This window comes from Rhamphochromis sp. 'chilingali' (assembly GCF_963969265.1).
Source record: "Rhamphochromis sp. 'chilingali' genome assembly, chromosome: 10".
NCBI classification, from domain to species: Eukaryota; Metazoa; Chordata; class Actinopteri; order Cichliformes; family Cichlidae; genus Rhamphochromis; species Rhamphochromis sp. 'chilingali'.
In genome coordinates, this window is record NC_137937.1 from 16520684 (window position 1) to 16544410 (window position 23727).

Sequence of the window (23727 nt, forward strand, 5' to 3'; positions counted from 1 at the left end):
ACCCAAAGGATTACTGGATATTACTTGTGTGTATGCGATGAACTCAGTAGCATATGGTTGTAATGGCAAATATTGTCCAGTAGAAGTCAGACTGGTGTAATGTATTTATAGGAAAATGTGGCATGAATACATCATCAGCTGTTTTTTAAGTCCTGTTCAAAACAACGGCCGCACAAAGGAACATTTTATGCCACCATTAGTTTGTATACTGTACACTTGCCATCCTTAGAATTCGATTCCAACCCAGACTTCAGTCCTGTGTTTAGTCCCTCTGGTGATTTCCACACTGTTAATTCAGAGAGTCTTTCCAATATGTTCCTTGGATACGAGCTCCCCATTTTCCCTGAGGTATTCCCTCATCTGCTGCCCGATATAGAATCACATCCATCATAATCTTTTTCAGCTCGCATCACGTAGACGCATATTTCAGGCTGATAGAAGGCACAGTTTCAGCTACAGACAGTATTACAGTGAACTAGTCGTGCAGATAAAGATTGATTAGAGAAAAGTACTGAGACATTAGGACCACAGACAAATGGAGGGAAAAACCTGTGGAGGCGTCACGGTGTGGATAAATATATATTAACATGCTACAGCCTTAACAATCACCCAATTAACGCCTTTGGAATATTTTGGACCTGTGGGCACTCTCCAACACAATCAACATCAAATGAGGGAATATTTAATAAAAGGCTTATGTTTCGAGGACTGAAGCAGTTCTAATGCAATTTCTCTGCCAATTTTTCTTTTTAATGTCTTTTGTACTTGACAAATTCTTTGGGAGATATTTCCAGTAGGAACACCTAGATTTCAAAACTCCATTTTGCCACAAATTAGGCATATTACTTTCTTGGCTCTAATATTTTGTATAATGACAACTCAGGGTCTGCTCGTGACTTTCTTTCCGATGTCCTGAAAACTATGCTGGAATGTTTGAGGTTTAATAGTGTAGGAACAGAGGAGGAAATGGGACGATGGTTGCAGATACTTTGTTCATTTTTATATTTAGAATATAGAAAACCACATGCAATTACAGTGGCAACAGCCACAATCATGCTGCTGAAGCTGTGCCACATTCATTTCATGAACATATTTCCTATATTTCCTCTACTTTATGCTCATTCTTCCTGAAGTGGTGAGCAATTTGTGTGTGAGAGCGAGAGAAGGTTGAACAGAATATGGTTTTGTGATAGGTTGTAACAGCATGATTGTCTCCTGGCTTTTTTTTGTTTTGTTTTGTTGTTTTTTTTATACCATGTGATCTTCCTCCAGCTGCTCCATAGCCATTGCTTGACAGAAGAGCAGTCTCTTTGTTTGTGTACTGGCTGTGGTCGGCATTTTATTGCCCACTGTGACTGCCAGTGTTTACTGCTGTATTTGATTCTCACTGCAGCAGTCTTTTTGTTTTCTTTTTCTTTCTTTTTTTGCTGTTTTGTGTGCATGTGCGGGGGCAAAAGAGAGAGAACAGGAGAAGAAAGAGGGACGGTAACAGGAGAAAATGTAGTTTGTGGGATTTACAAATAGAATATGCACTATAAATGAGGGGTGATAAACCAGACATATCTTTTCCCCACAGATGGGTCTAAAATCTGCCACGGCGAGGCTTGCACATAAGCCCATTGCTTGCCTGACTCTGCAGCAAACTGAGCTGCCCAAAGGGCTCAGTGGAGCCCAGTGAGGAGTTGAAAGGGGGTCAGACCTTGCTTGGGAAAGCACCGCTCCCCTCTGTGACTGTCTACCCCCTACTGACCAGAACTACATGAAGCATGTAAACATAATCTGCATTTCACATAGATCCTTCTAGGAAACAGACAGACATCCAAGTGAGATCGCATTGCTGCATGAGTTACAGTGCCTTTAGCTATTTACCCAAGCTCCCAACATCAACAAACAACCTGCTTTTAGATAAGAGACTTTGGGGGATTTTTAGAGAAACGGGAGCTGTGCTAACCCCTTTTCCTTTTTCCACAAAGATAGAGCGCCAAACATTCACTGCAGTCAACATTACATCTTGAAAATAGTGGCACAAACACAATTAACACCAAACGCAACAAAATGTTTGTTGACACAGTTAAATATAAATTTGCACTATTAAGCAGAACTGGTAAAACTCAGCTCTATGTGTTAAATCACAGATTTAAAGTGTCGGTGAGGGCTGCGTACCAACCTGAGTAAAGTGGCTGCGACAGAGAATTTGAAAAGCAGCGCTATTTACATATTTACATACAAAGAAGTGCCAGCAAACAATCACAAAATTAATATTTAAATATTGGCAGACAGACAGCTGTTTATGATTCAGACAGAAGTCAACAAAACAAATAATAATTTTAAAAAACAGCAATATATGATACCAAGGTAATTACATATTATGTATGAAAGCAGTTAAAATAAATAATAAGATCATTACAGCCAGCATTGACTCACACTGATCCCTGTCTAAGACTTTATTTTGCTGAACTGATTTCCAGCCTAGGCTTTTTAACTTTTGTGTGTCTTTTTTGCATAAAGGAGTATTTGAAATATGGGATTGCAGTAAATGGATGGATAACTGACAAAGCCCAGACTTCTCTTTTGCCTTGAATAGTTGAAATATCACAAGTGAATTGCTCAATTTATCAAAGAAAGCAGATCTAGAAAAGGGTTTTTTGAATTTGAAGCATTCAGACAAGACGTGCAAAGTATCAGACATTTGTGCTGATGACCTGCAACAAAGGCAACCGGTTCATACAGTAACTTCAAGGGATGCGTATCTGATTTATTTTCTTATTTTCTTATGCTTTTGAACTGGATGAAGGCCAGCTCTGTTCTAGGATGCCCTCTGGACCCAGTGGAGGTGGTGAGTGACAGGAGAATGGCGGCTAAGCTGTCATCCCTGTTGGACAACGTCTCCCACCCCATGCAGCAGACTGTGACAGCACTGAGCAGCTCCTTCAGTGGGAGACTGCGGCACCCACGGTGTGGGACGGAGAGATTTCGCAGGTCTTTCCTCCCCACTGCTGTCAGACTCCACAACAAAGACTTTAACTGAACAAACACACACATCCACACATGTGCAATAACACTAAGTGCAATAATCTTTTCTGGCATCGTTGTATTTTTACTCAGTTGTATATAGCATTCGTATTCTATTTTTATCTTATTGTATATTTTTATTCTATTTTATTCTACTGTATATAGTATATTATTTTATTCTATTCTGTACAGCTGTGTACTGTATTTATTCTTATTGTATTCTAATTTTTGCGTCATAACTTTTGCACTGTCCACTTCCTGCTGTGACAAAACAAATTTCCCACGTGTGGGACTAATAAAGGTTATCTTATCTTATCTTATCTTATCTTATCTGTCTCTTTTCGTGGACGTGACCTCGGTGTCAACGAGAAAGAGCCTCGATTACCTTCTGACCCAGAAGCTCCAGCACAGTCACAAATTCTGATTCACGTTCTTGCTGGGTCGTCATGCTCTGTTGCAGATGCTCATAAATAAAACGTCTTACCATGAAAGTAAAGTCCATACCCCTATCTTTACAGCCCCGTAAAGTGGCTACATTATTGATATTAGGGAAAAGAGAATTCCAGAGGAGCACATAATGACTGTTATAAACATTATGTTTAAAAAGATCCTTATAGCCTCCTTTTATGAGTGGCTACGAAAGCCTTCAGCTGGCAGCTAAAGCTGCCGATAAAACCGATTTTCATTGTCATCCCAGTGATGTGAACACGAGCAATTAATACAACTGAGAAACTTTCGCTTATTAAAATATATATGGAAATGGGATTAAGAATAGCAGTGTGTTACACTTTGACAATAATGCCTAGGAAACACTGGAAAAGCAGACAAGGCTCTCAAAATAAAGGCTAATTGGACTTTTTTCCCTTCTTATTTATTTATTTGCTTATATGTAATTTATTTCATGGTGCATACTACACCTTAATGCTTAAATAGTTTGTGTTGTGAAAGAGTTTCCAAGTAATCGCTTCAGTGAAAAAGAAAAAAGAAAGGAAAAAGAAAAAAAGTGGGCCTGCAACAGGGTTTTCGAAGTGCAATAGTGAGTCTCTGCCATTCATCACCAGTAGAGGTCTCTGGATGCAGAGCAGGGCAAAGTTAGGTCTCAGTCAGCTGTACCACATGGGGTGTCACTGTGTCACTGCTGGACGCACTCGGGACAGTGCTGTGAAAACTGGGAAACTGCTGACAAGGAAGGCCCTTCAATCGCTCTTTTCCTGCCAGAAGACCTGCTTCAGCCTCTCACATCAGAAGGAGCGCCGGTGTTTTGGGGTGGTTGCTTAAATTTTTGTGGGCTTTTTTGTTTTTTATGCCAACCTGGTTCTTGTGCGCTTTGGTTGTTCGGCAGTTTTCGAAGCGGCTTCTTACGCTTTGCGCTCCATTCAAGTTGAACTAAAACGCTCCACACGGGGCTTGCCCTGACTGAAGTTGCCAGAAAGCAGAAACGATGTTTTGCCGAAATCAAACAGCGAGAGCCACCGTTGCTCGCGGCTCTGCCCTTGAAATGGAGATACGGCGGGGGAAGTTCAGAAAGAGCGTTTTCCTGGACACATCCCAGGTAGACTCTGATTCTCCGATTCTCTTATCGCAGCCGTCTCAAACACACATACACACAGAGAGAGAGAAGAGAAATGCTCTGTTTACAACTTCGACTGATCTCACTCCCTCTACAAACCAAAATATCTGGTAGACTTTTAATCTTGCTCCGAATGCGAGAGTGTAGCCTGCTTTGCTCGGCACACACACAAAAAAACTTAATTAAATTGCACAGGAGAGCTGATGCTGCTGCTGCTGCTGCGCTCACGTCTTCAAATTAAACGTCTAATTGCAGCATTTCCAAACCGCTTTACCCGACTCTAAATAAAAACTAATAATGTACCCGCAGAGACTTTAACGTGTCTCTATGGTAACTTCCTCAGCCTTGTATTGTGTAGTTTTGGTTATGATGCTTGAACCTTCAGATGCTTTTCTTTTTCTTTCATTAAATGTATTACATTATTAAATCATTACACATCTCTCTGACATTTTATCTGCAAACTTTCTCAAAGCAACTCACTTTTAATTCTTTTTAAATGTTTCACTTTTGACTGCTGGGCAATACATCCTCAACAATAAGTTGGGAACTAGGTCAAAGCTGTAGTCCTGTGTTTTCCCCCCTCAGCTGTTTGTCACTGGATTAGAACTGCAATTCTTCCTGCATGTTTTCCCTCTTCCTGCTTACAAATCGCCCATGTCAGCATCTGCTTCATATTAGCCACTGTTTGTCAGTAAAGCAGGCAGGCTTAGAAGTGACTTCCAAACTTACCTCTAATTATTTTTACTCACGATCCACTTTAATAGTGTTTGGGTGGAAGTCTTGCCTCTGTGCACCTCTCTTTGCACTCCCTTCCAGACATGCACACTTGCCTGTGAGCCCTCATTAGATTGCATGTTAATTTTAAACTGCTTTTAGTCAAAAGCACATCCTTGTTGTTTTTGGATCTGCTAAATTAAAAGTACGCTCACATATGAGATGTGTCTGCAGTTCTGGAAGCTGATGATTGGGATTTTGTTTTGCCAGACAGGAGTAAGACAAGGGGATGTGTACGTGTGAAACAGTGTGTGTGAGCAAAGAGACGGGGAGGCCCAGATGTAAGAGGATACATAAGGAATGTTAATGGTGCAATATAGCAAATGATCAAGGCAGGGTATTGATTTGCTCTCTCCTACATCCCTGAATCTCACTTGCTTTATAACCGTGTGCAGGCATAAACATTGTCAGGCAACTGTATGTTCACCTGTTGTTTATAATTCATGTCACAAGAAAACACTACTAACCCCTGGGAGGTGAGGCACACTCCATCGTATTGATCCGCAGTCAGATTTACTCGGATCCGGCGTCTGAGGAGCCTGTATATATCATATCTGGCACACAGGCCCGCACAGGCCAGTTACACTCACTAGATGTGCAGCGGTGTTAATGTGGTTAAGTCTGTACAGCTTCACAGACAGGAGGGGATGATCTCATGTCTTGTCTGGTTTCTATCAGGTGGTGCGAGCTGAAGATCAGACATTAAATAAAAAAAGGAGCTTACAAATTGCATAAACAAACATTCTCAAAGGCACTGTTATAAGAGAGATGAGGAAATAGCACAGTCTTTTTAGTGTGCAGAGCAGGAGTTATTAACCTTATTACATAGTAATCATTAATTTGGCCAGTGGGCTTTAGTGAAGGTTAGTGTTTACCTATTTTTGTACTGTTTTGTCTATTCTTTTGGGAAATTAAACCAAAAACAGTTGAAGTACTGATAAGAAATGACTAGCAACACCAGCCTCAAAGCTAGCTTCATAAATATTCCACCTCTAATTCTCATTACTTCCCCCCCGGTCTCTGTATTAGTTATTTATCAGGGTAAAGACTTCCTTTCTTTTCACAACGACAACAATGATCACTTCCTTAACTCTGTAATCTGCTTTCCACTGGTTCTCATACAAGAGTAATTTGTGTCTCTGCCTTTGTTGCCAATGCTAATGATCCTCTTTCAGGAACTTGGGACCTTCCTCTGGCTCCGTGTGTTACGGGGCTCTCTCTGTGCCACCGTGGAACCAATCTGCAGCATTTCAATGAAGCGCTGTGAAAGCACCCTGTTTTCACAGTGCCAGGGAGTATCACGTTTGTGCGAATGTGCCAGCACTTGATTCTCTTATGTAAATGTGTGCGAGCGAAGGTGGCCTGTGTCGAATTTTTCTAAGTCAGTGACATGTTATCAACAAATGAAACGCACACACCATTTATCAAATCCAGGCCCTTAAATTCCATCAGATATACAGGAGTGCAATTATGAATTTGCATTGCATATTTTTTATCCTTTAAATGGCGTTAAAAAAATCCAGTGGCAGACGTTGGTGATTTCCATAAATTGTTTAAGTAGTGCAATCAGTTATGCAAATAAAATATTCAAATGTTTAAAATATTGCCAGGCGCTGCTCGACATTTAGATATATTACATCCACGGCAAGCTTTTTTTATGCTGCTTGAATGTAATTCGAGTGTCTCTACATTATCGAAACATAAAGGTCCTGGCTGGCTGTCTTGCAGTGTTCTCTCTCTGCGTCTTCTGCGGCATAGAGCCGAGGCATGCTGCTGTTTTTGTATCACAAATTGACAGGGTGATATGGCCACAAGCTGGAAGAGTGAGAAAGCGAACAAGTGATTTGTACAGATGTCCACACTGCAGCCGTCTCGTCGATCCTTTGACTGCCTGCTCAGTGGGAGCGAAGAGCACATCTGCTTTTTCACTCTGATCCACAAGGCCACCAGTGTATCTGTACACAGTCTATACACACACAAAAACACAAACACACACACTGTCTCCATCCTCACCAGCTCTGTTCTTTCAGCTGAAGCCAGCCAGGCATGCGGTGGGAGATTGGGATAGTGCAGTTATTATGGAGGTGGTGGTGGAATGTCCACTATTTCATTGCTCTGCCGTCGTGCCATGTTTAATTCAAGGATGGACCACACTGGTCCACAGCGCTGTGGCTAATACCAGCTATAAAGGGCCAGGAAGTGGTTAGGTATACGCGATGGCGCGCCCATCCACCCACACTCTTTTCTCAGCCTGCAACAGTGTATGGCAAGGTCTGGGAGTGTGCCATTTCTGTTGGGAAAAAGCTTTAACAGTTTTGGGTTGTGGTTGGCTTTGGTGTCATGCTCTCCTCCACCCTGTGTAGCCACAGGCTCTCTAAAGGAAGTATCCAAAGTGAACATAGTTGTGGCTTTAGTGAAATTTTGGATACTAACTGTCTTTGCTTATCATTTGGCCATAAAAAGAACACGTTAGTCAGCTAGAGAAAGGTTTATTTGCTTTGTTTCGTTTTTACTAATTTATGACCTTTTATCAGTCGAAACTGTTGCACCTTGGTAATATTTGATCTACTTTGGAGTTACAAACCAGTATGTTTTCTCCAGATGTTTAAACGTGTGTTTTATAGTTCACAGAGGCAGCGGCCTCCAAGTGCCGCTTCTGGTGTTTCATGTGGCCTGGCAGAAGACTGTGACCTCTTTATGTAAGCATATATCTGCCTGAGAGCACACACGAAGGGAGAGAGGTCGCGTAGATGTTGTCGGGAAAAACACTTTTTGCCAACAAAGACAAAGCACCCCAAGCCGTGCATCCGCTGAGTGAAGACTCACTTTGAAGGAATGCTGAAAGTCTCACATTCAAGGCAGGCCTGTGTACCAAAACAAAAAAACAATTGGCTTATTGCGCTGCACTGTAGCCAAAAACTAAACACTGTTCTGGGGCGTGAAATGCCTGGGAAGGGACTCAGAGGCCTGAGCTTTCTGAAGACTGGATGCACTCCGCTTTCCTGAATTCTTGAATAACTGCTTGAAGACTGCCCTACATAGAGATATGTGCGCGTGTGTGTGTGTGTGTGCGTGCATGCGCGTGTGTGTTTCACATGTGTACCCTCAGGGCTTTCTCGCATTTTTAACACTGCAGGGGTACAGGAGAGATGCCAGGGAAAAGTTTAGCCATTGTGAAACCTCTCTTCTTAAACAAAGCTTCGCCACTGGAGCTGTCTGCTGGGAGACTTTCTGGGTTTGATGTTTTAACCAGTAAATGTTTAACTTTTCTTTTCTTTTTTTTAATGGCGACGTCATTGCGGAGGACTTTTCCCACGCAGCGTCTGTGAGCTCGCACAAATTTTAAATTGTTTAATCTCGGTTTCATCGAGCCTCGGGTAAAATTCAACCAATGGCCAGCCATTGTTCCCCGTGGTAATGGCTGGACTGTTTGCCTAATGTGTTTGGTGATAGTGAGAACAAAGCTTTATTCTTCAAATAAAGTATTAAATAGATTCTAACTTCTTTCACTGTTGAACTCAACCCACGCGCCAATTTCTATTATTTTCATGCAGCAAGGCAAGGTTATGCTGTAGTTTATTATTTAACACAACGATCTGTTGTTTGGCATGAAAACTCACATCAACAATTCTTAATGTCTTAATAGTGATTTGAGTCTAATTTATTCATTTACTCAGTGAGTGAGCTATTCAAAGAAACAGCTGACAGTCACCTCGTAGTCTAGGTGTGTCTACAAAAGCCCTTAAGCTCTTGTATTGACAGTATAATATAAACTAAATTGCCATTGCAACACTGACTCAGTTGTTTGAATTTCATCATTGCTGTGAGTCTTTACATTTGCCAAGGGGAAAAATATTGTGTTACATATAAAACAAAATGTACAGTACACCTGTTTGTTGGGGTTTCTGTGACCCACAAACATGCACGCATCATTAGACTCAGAGATACAGAATGTCCTTGTGTGCTGGCAGCACTTTCCTCACAGCCTTATCTTATCTATAAGGCCCATTGGGTGGATAAAACTTTTAATGCTTGGGTTGCAGAGATGGTTAGTCTCATGATGGTAAAAGATAAAACTACATTTCAGGGTTATTGTGGGGACTTTTCATTTTTAGGCAATCAGTGTTAGCGCACTACTTTCTTACCCTCTATTGTGGCTTTGTTACAGTATTCTAGTTCAGTGATCTACTTCCAGCTTCTTGCTGCTGTGAATGGAAAGTTAGGCTGCCTTTGTGTAAGGACATAAGTGTTCTTGTCTTGCTGTGTGGTTAGTGTCTCTATTTGGCAGCTGGTGTCAGGGTGCAGTTTAACAGCTGAGGGTCTGCTGCTTCTTATGTTGCAAGTAAACCCCACCCAAACACTGATATGCACTTTTGCACATTAAAGGGTTTTGTTGTGAACAAGGCGACAAGACCGATAGCAGAACAGGCATGTAAAATATACATATAGGCACATAGAGGAAGTGAGTCACACTTACAGCCAGTATCTAATTCACACATGTCTGTACATTGTGAAGTCCCTGCCTACCGTACCAACAAGTATTATGAATGAAAGCTTATGTTTTAAACTTGCTGTTAATCATTCATGTGATCATTCGGTCATCCCCTGCCTCATACGCATACACAGACACACACATACAGACAGTGACTAAGCACCAGTGTCTCTCTGAGTAAGGTCCATTGCATATTCTCCTTTGTTCACCCAGCATACGCTGTCCTGTGTAAGGCTGTCACTGGCAGTGATTCGGTTAACAGACAGACAGAGAGCTAAGTATTGAAGGCTTAATCACTGGATACTTTCCCACTCTCCCAGATGGGAAACTTCCTCCATGCATCATCAGAGCTGTCTCACTCAGTTACTACCTCAGTTAGTGAGGTGGATAAAGCTTTTGAGTCAGAGTAACCCAGACCTGTTGCCATACAAGTCCCTTCTTGTCTCCATCCTCTCGTAATATTGGGAAAGAGGGTAATGTTACAATGGAAGGATTTGTGTTCGTCCGTTGTTGTGAACTAAGCTCACGTATATGTGTATGAATGGCTGCGACATGGCATTAAAGAAATATGAAATGAACTAGAATAGGCTCTGAATAAGGTAGTAGAACAACGCTGTGTGATTTCCTCTGGATTGTATGACAGAAATGGTAAATTTAATGGAATGTAGAGCAGGTAAACCCTTTGTTCTGTATCCGTTTGCCAGTCCTTGTTCTTCTAATTCTATCATTCCTAACACCTTCTTTCTCCCAAGAGCCATATTATGTGGGCCACTCCACTGCTTTCGGGCTCAGATCCCCTGATGAAACAGGGAAATGGGTCCATTTTGACACATACTTCAGGGCTAACCCACTTTACTGATCCAGATTCTTTACTTATGGAAAGCCACAGACGATTTGGTTTATGTTCCTTTAGTCTCTGTTTTTTAAATTAAATTTTTTTTATTTTTTATTATTCAGCCAACTTGTTCAGCCAAGCTCAAACACACTGCACAACATCATTTGACTGTCTTATGTTAGAAGTATCTTCTTCCTTCCTTCTAACACAAGACCCCCACTGAGTACAGCTTTGTTAAACATTGACAAAAAGGCACACATGCACACCCAAATTCCAACATGCGGTATCATTTACAGTCCGAGGCACTTGTCGTCAGCCCCTTTTATTACCGAGGGCTTAGAAACATGAGCGGCTTTGTCTCCATGAAGAAAAATGCCATTCTCTGACAAACATGCTGTGCTTGAAATAGAAATCTTTGTAGATGTTGGCGTTTGTATGTCGCGCTTGGAATTTGGGTTTATGAAATTATAAAACCCCCAAGGTTTGAGGTTTCCTACATCTTGTATGGCCCTAGAAGCCAAAGAGGGCAACAGTGAGGGGGAAAAAACTCGCTTTGCACGCTGTGTGGGTTCATTGCAACATTTCATATTCTAACTTTAGCCTGTAACTTCACCAGGGACAAGTCATTAACCTTCAATTCCACACATTCAATAAGGCTGAAGGATATGCGGCATGTCTATGTCAGCCCACTGTGCTACACCTTTTTCTACAGCTCTTTTTGTTCTGGTCTTGTCTTTCATTTCTTTTTCTACACAAAGAGGCTTATAACCACCTAACATTAATATGAAATAGATAGAGTCAGGGCCTCTCTTTTATACAGGGGAACGCACAGTGAAAGGAATCAATACTGAGAAATGTTCAGAGGGGCAAGCGGGTGTGTTGTGCATGCCCGTTCCTGCACTGATCCAGGCTTTTGTTTTCATTTTGTGTAATCTCACTGAGATACAAAGTGATGTGTTCAAGGTAAATGACCGACTGCACCCTACGGTGAACGGCATGTAATAACCGATAAACTGTGGATGTTTCAGATGTAGGTATTGTGTTGCTCTTTGTACCAAATAATTTAGTGCGCCGTTGGTTCTGAATTCACAGCCGCATCTTAAATTTGTTGCAGCGCAGCCTAATGGGGAGTTCTCTGAATGTTACCGTGGAGAGGAGAGGGCAAAGGGGGCACAAGCGCCAGCGATGTTCTCTGTTTTGTTGATGCCAAGCAGGTGTTTGACTTTATGAGAGCAGATGGTTCTACTATGCATGTCTGCTTTCCCAGCATGCTGCACAGTGTACAAGTCCCTGCCAGCATGCCTGCGTCTTAATGTGTGTGTTTACTGGGCCCAGTGGCAGACGGTGCACTGTCACATATTGTAGTAAGGCTGGGTTTTTTGCTCATGTCTCAGCACTTATTTTCTGTGGTCTGTCCCTGTGTTTTTTCGTTATTGCCTACCTCAAGGAACGAAAGCGATCATTGTAGGTGTTCACTCATGCGGATTTTTGATGTTTAATTATGCATGCCGTCAGATATGAATGATACTCTGAATACCTTTGTGACTATACCATCAAATGTGAGCCGCATTTCGATGTGAAAAAGCACTTGTAGTGTCAATCATATTGCCAAAAAGATATTAGGTAGAGCAGATCGAATGCCAGTTTGCATCGTTTGACAGCAGTAAAATAGGATGGCCAATCAGGGCTTCAAAATGTCATAACAGCACAAAGGAAAAATCAGTCAAAAACTGCCTTAAAAGTATTTCACAGCATGCAGCCATCTGATACACCTTTATAGTAGTGTTCGTGGTTTTGTTGGACTTTTCTTGTACGTCACACTGAAATACACTGCAATCAATCAATCTTGTGATTAATTGTCTAGCCAGAAAATGAACTTTTCTGCTAATTACAGCTTCACAGATGCTATGATGTGCTGTTTTATGTTTCATAGTTAATTTAAGAAAATCAATTGGAGGCATTGTTTGAACAAAAGGGTAATTTGAAGAAGGCACTTAGAGTTTGAAGAATTCTTATGGAAGATTCTGCTACACTGCTCAAAAAAACAGTCAGTTAAACTTCATGGATATTGATCTGGTCAGTTAAGTAGCAGAGGGGGTTGTTAATCAGTTTCAGCTGCTTTGGTGTTATTGCAGTTAACGATGGGTGAAGTCGAACAACAATAGGGCAATCCCCAAAGCAGGAATTGTTTTACAGGTCAAGATTACTGGCATTTGTTCCTACCTCATCTTTTCATTTGACTAGTGTCAGTGTCACTACTTGTAGCATAAGGTGATACCTGGACCCTACAGAGGCTGCACACAATCCTCTAGGACAGAACATCAACATTTGTCATTGCCAGACGGTTTGCTGTGTCTCCCAGCACAATCTAAGAGCATGGAGGAGATTCCAGGAGAGACGGCAGTTGTTCTAGGAGAACTGGACAGGGCCGTAGAAGGTCTTTAACCCATCGGCGTGACTGGTGTCTGCGCCTTTGTGCCAGAAGGACCAGCATGAGCTCGGCCAGAGCTACAAAATAACCTTCAGCAGGCTACTGGTATGAATGTCTCTGACCAGACAATCAGAAACATAATTCATGAGGGTGGCCTGAGGACTAAGCATCCTTTAGTCTTCCCTGTGCTCAATGCCATAGAATACCATAATTGGCAGGTCCATCGCCGACCTCCTGTGCTTTTCACAGATGAGAGCAGATTTATCCTGAGCATATGTAGCAAATGTGAAAGGGCGTGGAGAAGCTGTGGAGAAAGCATCATGTCCAGCATATTTCTTTCCTTAGATTTCTGGCATGTCTTTAAATTCTGTAAGTTGAATGAACCTTTCCCTCAAATTATGTGACATCCTTTTCTTCTTAAAACATAACCCAGTTCATTTCAGTATAGATATCCGGCATGATTGTTTTCCCCATTGACATCTGATGTGCTTCTAAACAGTGTATTTGTTGAAGTTAGGTTAAATTAATACTTCACTAACTGAAGAAAAAGCGCAGTACAAAATCACCGATGTGTATAAAAAAAATTAAACCCAACATGTTGTTGGTTTTACATAAAGGGCACATTATGCATTATTATCTTTCTGTGCCTGTGTCCAAACTCAACCCTCACTGCATAATTCCCCCGAGTACAATGAGCCAGCCAGTCAGAAAACCTAAGAAATGCTAGTGGCTGCAAGATAAATCATTTGCACGGTGTCATGTGAATATGAAAGAAACATTTTTATCAAGAAGTTAATTCCAGTGCTGAAGATTATTTTTTGAATATTCTGAATCGAGGGGGGAATTTATAAACAACGAAGACCTTCAGTTCGTATAAGGTAATGCTGCCTTTCCATACCTTTTTGATTAAAATGCCACATTAGGTCCTCTCCCTCCTCGTTCCAAGCTGGCAAAAGTATTAAACCTAGCATAAAGATGCAGTGTTTGTTTGATTTGTAGTTTCCTGAATGTCTCCTCTGCAGGTGTTTAGTCTTGTATTGTTTCTGCAGATGTTTCAATTAGTGGCTCTTGCTTTGGTTTTTACCCACAAACAAACAGCGCCTTGGCATTAATCAGTGATAAAAATAAGTTTTATAGTCCAGCAGGCATGACCTCGTGCCTAATAAAACTACAGGTTTTCAACCTTTTGTTTTTATAATCTTACTGTTTATATTTGGAAACATTGTCCTCTTCTTCTTCTTTTTGAACTTCTCGTGTCTGTGAAAGTCATCTTTGTCACGTCTGGTTTTAGTTGGAAACAAACAGGAGCTTTTTTTACATCCTTTTCCCTTTTTTTGTTGTTCTTGTTTTTTTTTACTTCCCCAGATTAGAGGCTTTTAAGTGCACCACACAGACATCAAAGCTTTTTCACTTCAGGCTGTGTGTAACCATTATTTCTCTGTGAAGTACTCTGTAACTTGCACTGTTAAACAGTGTTTCCCTCGGCGGCACATCTTGCTGTTGCAGCTGCTTAATCTGCAGGGGGAGCCATTGTTCCATTTCACATTGCACAGCCGCTGAGCCGCGTCTTTCCCTTCACAATTTTAAATGTTCACTTTATATTCATGTTACGGTCATGAATACTAATTTTAGAAAATCATTCACATTTTTAAAAAAAAAACGTAAATGAATTGCCTTGGTGTACACATCCTCCCTGAGCCACACACATGTCCTTGTATATTGCACAGCCTGCAGCCCTGAGGCAAGAAATCAATTGAGATGAATTTCCTAACGAGAGAGTTCCTCTTTCACTGAGATGTCTGGTCCTTCAGAGTGATGAGATGCTGCAGTCTCCTGTGACCAGCTGAGCTAGCGTTCCTGAAAGTCAGCAATGATTCTGGGGAGCAGCCAAACTGCCGCTGAACTGCTGAACTGTCTCTATAGTCGTCTGTATTAGAGTCTGTTTTTCTTTCACAGCTATCAGTAAAATGGGTGATACTGAGAAATAAGATCAGCCCTCCAACTAAGCACTTAAAACACTCCCTGGCCTTCTACCCTGACTTAGGCAGCCTCCTCGCCCAGATCTTGTATGCTAACCCATGGGTTCGGGTGAAGGCATCCATTACAGTATGGGATTTCCAATGAAAGAAGAATATCTGTTGCGTGATTTGCAGCCGGATGTCTGACTTTTCATCTTCAGCGTTGCACACATCACCACAACATCCCCTTTACCTAACCTTAAAGTAGAAGCTCCATCATTTGGACAGATTTCTTATTAAGTGTATCACACTTCAAGCCGATACACCTAATAACAAGCTAGGCTGTTGTTGCGATTTACAATGTCATTACACCGTCTCTGCGCCTGAGTTATGACTCTGTGGCTGTCGCCGCAGGTTTTTCATGCTCTGTAACTGAGAACTGACCTCTGGAGGGGGTTTCCTTATGAAATGTCTGGTTTCACAGCTCATCACGCACGGCTCTCATCATGTTGAGCAGCGTCTGCCTTAAACTACCCTAACACTGCCAAGTAATTGAAGTCTTGTGATATTCCAGTCTGTTGAGTCAGATATTCTGTTTCTGTGCGCCTGTTCTTACTTTGATCAGAGCATTTTTTCCCCTCACTGTGTGCAATCACAAAATATTTTAATTTTATCTTAATGTAAAACAAAAAAAAACTTCACCTTTGTGACTCTTTGTGTTAAATGTTGGTGTACAGCAGCTGATTTGGTGGTCTGGGAGGTCTTTTATTTTCTCTGTGTGACCAAAAATCTACTTGAACGTGTGAAAAACGTTTGTAACAATCCCGTTTCATTTTAACAACAGTATTTGCGAGCATGATCAAAGGCACTTGTCTAAATTTGGAGACCATTTTTGTTACAACTTGTTTATATCTATTTATGTCTAGATGTGCATTTGTGTATGTAAGCGTGGGTTGCTGTCTGTGTCCCTGTGTGTAATTTAAGCGAGTGGGAGTCGTGGTGGAGTTCAGATTTCAGATTTGGTTTTGATGATAGTCAGACTTCTTTGTTGTGGTTTGGGGCACGGCTGCCTGAGGCCCTCGTGTGGTTCCCTGCCCTGTTCTGCCGCCACACTGTGCCTCAGACCAAAGACAGCATTTAACTTTTTACACATATCGATTTACATAAAGAAATAATCCAGTTACTCATTAATGCTGATTAGAAGTTTAACATTACATTTGTTTGAAAATCACCAGTATGATTATTTTCTTTACACTCTTTTTTTTAATCTCCCTAATATTATTTTATATTTATGGATTGCTGGTCTAAACAATAGGAATACTCTGTGTTCAGATTTGTGGGATCTGCCGATGATGTTTTATTACAACATGTCTTTCTGCTTTTTGACATTTGAAAACATTTGATAAAGGATAGTTACTGAATTTTGGAAAATGTGACATTGTTGCTATTTAACAGACTCTCCCTTTGGACTCCAAGTGAAATTATTTGAGCAATCAGGCTTAACTGGTAAATCTGTTGATTAAAAACCTGTCTGATACACAGAATGCTACGTTTCCTGTGCCTGTAGTTTCCAAATTACTGTTGCAGAGAGGAAAGCATGCTAACATGCCATATTTGCTGATCATTTTGACCAAATGATGCGAAAGCAAAAGTGAAGGGACAGTGAAGGTGATAAAATTTTAAAAATGTGTATGAAAGTCTAAAATAAGGGTAAAAGGTCACTCCTGGGTGAAACCTGGTTGTTTTGAATTGTGCCACCAAACCCAGCCCTTTCTGTCATTTATGCATGTGGAAGGTTTTTAAAGATTAAAACAATAATAAATCCGTCTTTAAGCCAAAGTACTTTTTTTTCCAACGTATACATGCACACTGCCGTTTTGCATTGTTATGTTTTTCTAACATAACAAAGTGTCTCCAGTATGTCTGTCCAACACAATAACATCAACCTCTTGTTTCTTTTCTTTCTCGCTAAATTGAAAAGCACCTCTGACTTCAGATTTACAGATGGGTGTCATGTTAAAGTGGAGAAAAAGACTTGTCCAAGTTGCACAGTTAAATTCTAAAAGAACAGCCCCACCATTGTTGTTTCGGCTAGATTCATGTATGCTAACCCAAGCAGTTGTGTCCCGAGCAGTTGCAGTGCTGACGGACAGTTTCTGTATATTATACAGCCAAGCGCCCAATAAAACCAGTTTGTGTTACATGTTGATGTGTCTCTGCTGTCAGACAGCCGAACAAGTAAAAAACAGTGGCTGAACCATGCCCATTAAAACGCCTGTTAACTAGCTCTCACCTACTGCCATTTTCCAAGCTGCTGCTCTTTTATTCTAAATCCTGATTTGAATCCTGTTTGCCAAGTCACCACTCACTAAAGTTAAAAACAACAGCTGTGCTGTGGTTTTGACTATATTTACACAATATGTTGGAAGCGACAGAATCTTTCATTCAGGTCTGTTTCCTCTGTGGTCATCTGAACGTGCTGCTGCTGTGCTCTGTCACTCACAGACGTGAAGCTGAACGGACCGTGGGCAGCAGCACTTCTGCTGGAATTAGAACTACAGACAGTGAAACAGCCTGTTTGGAGCAGAGCTAAAATCAGGTTTATTATAGGCCTGGCAGAATGAAGGATCTGTCTGGTATCCTGAGCTGAAACTTGAAGTGCACATTGTGGAGATATGTGGGGCAATCTTATAACTTGTTAAAGCAGGTATAACAGCTTTTCATCCATCCATCTTTCGGAATTGTTTTTCCAACGTGAGGTAAGAGGCTGGGCACATTCTGGACAGGCTGCTGGTCCATCACAGGGCACAGGGCAGGTATAATATTTCCTGTTTAATGTTGTTTGGCAGAGCACCACCAGGTCACTCTGTGCTTTGACTCCAGTGTGTTTTCCTCCAGCCGATTAGGTGTACAGACAGGAAGTTTTCCATATTCCTCCACACTTCCTTTCAGGAACAACAGAGGCACCGGGTATTGTCTTTAGAGAGGTTCAACCCTCTGTGATTCTATTATGCAAGGTTCAGTGTGTGTGTGTGTGTGTGTGTGTGTGTGTGTGTGTGTGTGTGTGTGTGTGTGTGTGTGTGTGTGTGTGTGTGTGTGTGTGTGTGTGTGTGTGTGTGTCTTCTCTGTTTTCATTAAACCTCAGAGTTGGTGAGGGATTAACTGGTTGTGTAATACATTGGCTCCCTCATAGCAGCCAATTAGCACATCTGGCCCTGCTTCAGTCAGAAGAACAGTCACTGCTAATGCAACAGTCAATCAGGTAACTGCTATTTAACATCGCAAAATCGGTCAGGCCCAAAGGTGTCAGGCTTCTACACATCCCTCTAATCAGCTGTCTCTGGCTAGCTGAGTTTGCCCTATTCTCAGTGGCTTCGGGCCAAGATGCAGTGTTTGAGCTGGTTAAACCGCCTGTCAGTATGCCCTGTCATTGAGATAATAGCTGTTTTCTGTCTGTTTTTGTTCAGCCTCTAGGCATTTGTCATAATATGTAAGTCTTTGTGGTTTACTGCAGGGAGATTTACCTGCAGCCAGTTCTGCCTCGGGGAACTGCTGCTGTTGTAATGGAGCTTAAGGACAAACTAAATAGATTAAGTGATATTGGAGTAGTTTATATATTTTATATTGATTTTATCTTTTGTTGTTTGTTCATTCTTTAAAAAAAACATAAAGATAAGATAAGCTGACTTATTAAGTTTGTTTCAGCCCAGGTTAGTACAGTAGTACAGAGTTCAGCATATTTCTGAGGTCTTGTTGGATTAACATTTTTCCATTTCAGCAGCATGCCAGGTCACCTTTCACAGAGGATCGGGTGCATGTGATTTTAGATTCTGAGTGATTTATGTATCCAGTCAGACGCACACACGCTCACACAGAGAGATGCCAAAAAGCACCTCTTTGCATTTTAACTCAACTATTTCTTTTTCCACCCCCGGAACAATAAATCTCCTGTCTTACTGCATATGTTGGTATCTGCAGCAGATTAGCCGGCTGATTTGAACTCTAAGGGTGGAGGCTTTTCTTGGGGAAATGACCTGGCTTACTGCTGGCGCCCCTGGCTCTGCCTCTTTGAGGTGAAAGGGCTTAATCAGCGCTTTTGTTTTCACTGTTTGCATGTGTTCACAAGTTTAGGAGACATGCTCCAGGGTGATGGAGTTCCATATGGACATGTGTGTATAGAAGAGTCATCCCAAATATCTTGTAAAACTGAGGAATGTGGTGGGAAAACATCCTGTCACTATGTCATGTAACTTTGTTTTAAGGGGTGATCTGACTAATGATGAATCCTTTCTGGTGACCTCTGACTCACCTCAGTGTTAAAGAGCAGAAGAATTTGTGTCCTTTTAATTAATGTGTCTGAGTGAGTAAGTAGCCTGCAACGTAACGCCGGTTTCCTGTTGAGGGGTCGGCTTGTGGTTTGCTCAGCACAAGGAAGGATACACGCATCACAACAGCGCGGGCATGAGCGCACTGGAGAGGAGACTGGGGTGACTTTTGTTTTTTCTTCCACACCGTATTTTGTGTGGAGCAGATTCCGATTGACTGTAAACAGTTTTTCCCAGACATAAACGCAACCATCAGGGGAATTTGTGGCTGAAATTCACATGGAGTGAAACTTTGGGATTCTCTCTGTTGAGAACACAGGAAACTGCAGCCAGCTGTGATCTTTGGAAAGGAGACCGACTTCTGGCGTGGAAAGAAGCGCTTTATTTTCAAAGTAGGGAATATTCTCGCTTTGATAAGGACCCCCACACGCAAAAAAAATGACTTGAAGAACCAAAAATATTTGTTGGATATTTTAAGAATTTCCTGGAGAGTTAACAGTTGTCCACTGATACATGAAAGGTTTGCGCAGTCTGTTTTCAAAGCAGGTCTTTTTGAACTGTGCTCACGCGTGTGACCCTGATCTATGTATATTGAGCGACTCTTTTGGGATACGTGATATTTTTTTAAAAAGTTAATCGTACAAAATGAGTCAAATATGAGTATTTCCACTGTTTAAATGTTTCCTGAAGCACCTCTTCTTGAATTAAGCCGGTTTTCTGTGATATTTCGGTGTACATTCCCACTCTTACTCCACTCTGACACTGTAATTCTCCATTTATTATCAGGCTATTAAGATGAACAAAGCTCTCCGCCCCGCTGTGCTTGCGTGCTGGTGCGGTATTTGCTTTATGTTTGTGTTTGCTTTATGGGCGTGAGTTCTGCTTTGGCAGTCTCTCTCTCTCTCTCTCCTCCGTTTCTTATTTTTTAAGAGTTATTATCAACACCAGAGGCGCGTCGTAGGGGTTAATTTAGCGCCGAGTTGGGCAGCGTGAGGGCGCACACAGTGGAGTAGTTGTGCCTATCATTCCCGCAGAGGCGATGCCCTTTTGTGGAAAGGTCTCTTGTCAAAGAGGACAGACGGCGTTCACAGTCGGGACACAGAGACACAAAGAGAACAATTGCATTTTAAAAGCCTCCATTCTTTTCCAGCTGCCGCTGGGTGTTGACTGTGGGTGTTTGAGAGGATCGTTGTCGCCCGGAGAGAAAAAGTACAGAAGAAGAATACGCGCCGTGAACGAGTTGGGGGAATTTTATGGACAGGGTTGCTACAGTGCAGTCGATGCTGTCATGCACTCCACCTCTTGTCTGCTTTCCCGGTCCTACTAGGCTTGTTTTGGATGCGGAGAGGAACTTTTACGCGTTGTTTTACGCACTGATTTCTTTCTTAATCATTGACGACTGAACAGGACACTGCCATAATGAACTCAGTGTCCCCGGTTCCTGCGGGGTAGGGGTCTGAACTCAACAACTTCAAAAGGAAGTCAATCTTTTCGTTACCTGCCTAAAGGATGCCAGTTGATAAGCACGCAAACATGGAGGAAAAACTGTGGATACTGGAAGATCTCAATATGATGTACATTCGTCAGATTGCGCTCAGTTTGCAGGTAAAAGAGCAGATTTAATTTTGTTATGGGCAATCGCCTCTGTCTGACTTTTGCAAGCTTGTTTTATGTTTGTTGCTGGCATTGCTGTGTCTAGTTTACAGCATTTCAAAGTTGGGTATGTTAGCAAAAGTGTTTTGTTTTGGGGGTTTTTTAAATTAATTTTTGTGTCCTGATTGATCAACTGTGAGCACAACCAGTTTGGCCGATAAATGAAATTCTACTTTCAAATATGTGCTCCCCAAAGTACAGTGCATCCTCTGTCTGCAGTCTGCAGCTGTTGCAAAGTTTACAGAGGGGTTGTTTGAGGAATCTTTCTATGTGACAAACAAGTTGCACTGACGCTGGTGCGGGCTCTTCTTTTTACAGATGGCAAAGCTCTTACTGACAGCAAACAGAAAACAACACTGCATGCCATCCATCTCTCCCTCAGTGTCTCCCCTCCCAACTGGGGTTCACACACAGTCCACAGCTGCACATGTGGGCCTCACAAGTCCCTGTGGGAGTGTGCATGCATGTCTGTATGTGAGAAAGAGTGTGCTATTGTGCTCCGAGTAAGACACAGGAGGGAATCAATCCGTTTAATTTGACAAAAGCTTTATTGAGCATGCACTATCTAACCTCCGTCCTTTTGCAAATCACCACTGTCTTTGTTCCTCTTTCCTTTTTGGAGGAAATACCTGAAGAATGAGTGCTTCATTCAATAGAGTTAAAAGGCAGAAGAGACATATGGCCATTGGAAATGCTACAGGAATGTCAAAGAGATATTCTAATATTCTTTCTTTTCTGTCTGTATAAGCTGAAAAAAATATTGCCTGTCTGTGCTGCAGCTGTGTCAGAGGTTTCAAAAGCAGAGAGTTTGTTTCTCACCATGTCAACAGAACTCTAGTCCAAAAAGTCTTACACTGTGTGACATGGAAGCAATATAAGAGGTGATATTACTCATGCTGTGTTGTACCTGCAAGCATTTGGCATTGTTTTTGAATTTGAAGTGTTTCTTTGTTTGTGTACCCATGCCAAGTGCCACAGAGCATGCCAGGTGTCTGGCTTTTCATCACATAAGGGAAGAAGCTATGAAGTCATGGAGACTGCTGCCAACTCCAGGTTAAGTGAGGCCTGGTATATTCTTTTTTTCTAGGATGCTTTGGTTTTTCTGACTCTTGAACTGTCTTTGAATGTATCATTCAATTTGCTCAAGAATATCTTTATAGTATGTGTGCCTAAAAATAGCTACACAAGTTCTTAATGACAACGTGATCAAACACTAATCAGGGTGTTAGTTGCTGCTACAGAGGCTCTTTTGATGAAGAATGCTGTTTACTGCTTGGACATAGACCAGAAAATGGTGCGTTGTCTGAGTATTAAATCTAAGGCATTACTGTGGAATGTAGATAACGAGGAGTTTCTGTCTCAAGATCTTTGTGCTTGTAAGCATTGAGCCGTCTCGGTTCCAGTTTAATTTTTGTAAATGCAATTACAAGGGTAGACGTGTGCAATAACAAGATGATGGCCTCTAATTCAGTCATGTGGGAAAGTTTTCTTGTTGCTTCCCCTGCTTCACAGGGAGTTCAAAGGTGAAGTGTCAGCTGCAGAGAGGCTTTACTCTGCATTAACCTGTGGGAATTTCAGTGTGGTGGATGGCCTTGCTCCATACTTTTGACTGGTAAACACTCAGTTGTTTGCTCAAATGCTCATTCATTCACCCGCCCCCCTGCCACAATTTCTTCTGTGCCTGGGTGGTTTTATGAAACAAGGATTCTTTGACTGAGCTGCACTGCATGGCCCACACTGACTGCAATTTCAGCTAGCTATGGATGTTTTTTGCTCCAGGGTCTTTCATAAGTGTCCTTTAGGATCATCAGAGCTTGCAGTTATTACATGTGAGCCCTTTTCTCCTCCATGTGATTTTTTTTCTCCCCTGCGGCAACATAACTTATATGTACAACATATCTGAGGGATGTAGAGGTAGTCCTTCTTTGTTATAGATTTTCTTCACTGATTATTTCAGAAGAGAAGAGAGCATTTCAAAAGAAAAAATTAAGGAGATTGCACATAGGTGTACTGAGGCGCTGAGGCATTATTCAAGCATTTATAATTGTAGAGTTAGGAGGGAGGAAGGAACATTTATTTTCAAGCTCAGTAGGATGCAACATTTCTCCTCTTCATGTTTTTACAAGTCTGTTAGAGTAGCTGTTGCTACATTCGTGGTTCAGATGTTTTCAATATTCTGTCTCTTTTATGAGGCCGTACCATAGTTGTGGTAGTTTCTTCTTTAGCTCTACATACATGTTAAAAGCATTTGCGTTGCAGGATGCAGGATTTACCCCAAAGGAGACATAGCTGATAGGAAAACAGGAAATGGTCATGAGTAGTTATTGTTTCCCACCAGGAGAGACAACATGATGTCATCGAACCCATTGACATTACTGGTCATATATCCCCCATACTAAGCCGGATATAACTTTTTTTTTCTTATTTACTTCATACTGATTGCTAGTTTCTGGTCTACTTCTTCTTCTGAGTTGCAGAGTTAAATGGTGACATTTGCAACTATTCTTCTGAGGTCTTGTTTTTTTGCTCAAGTTGCAAAATGAGGATTTGTGCACAGCGCTTTAGCCTGTAGGTCAGTCATTGTTTAGGAAAATACAATTCTTTCTCTGTGTTTGTTGTCTTCCTGCTGCTTTTCATGCCCGTGATGTCGTCTGATTAAAGAATAATGAGATTCTCT

At 41.6% G+C, this 23727-nt stretch overlaps 1 protein-coding gene across 5 annotated transcripts in view; it reads left to right on the forward strand.

The window, feature by feature from the left end:
* Positions 1–4170: 4170 nt before the first annotated feature.
* The window catches only part of rtkna (rhotekin a), a 53701-nt gene continuing 34144 nt past the window's right edge, over positions 4171–23727 (forward strand). Inside the window, exon 1 of one of the 5 annotated variants that reach the window (XM_080892916.1) lies at positions 4171–4564. In XM_080892916.1, coding sequence (XP_080749042.1) covers positions 4454–4564 — 111 coding nt within the window. In that variant the 5' untranslated portion in view covers positions 4171–4453. Of the gene's footprint in view, positions 4565–19304; positions 21003–23727 lie in introns of those variants that run through there. The other 4 variants (XM_080892917.1, XM_080892918.1, XM_080892921.1 and 1 more) reach the window with 4 other exon arrangements.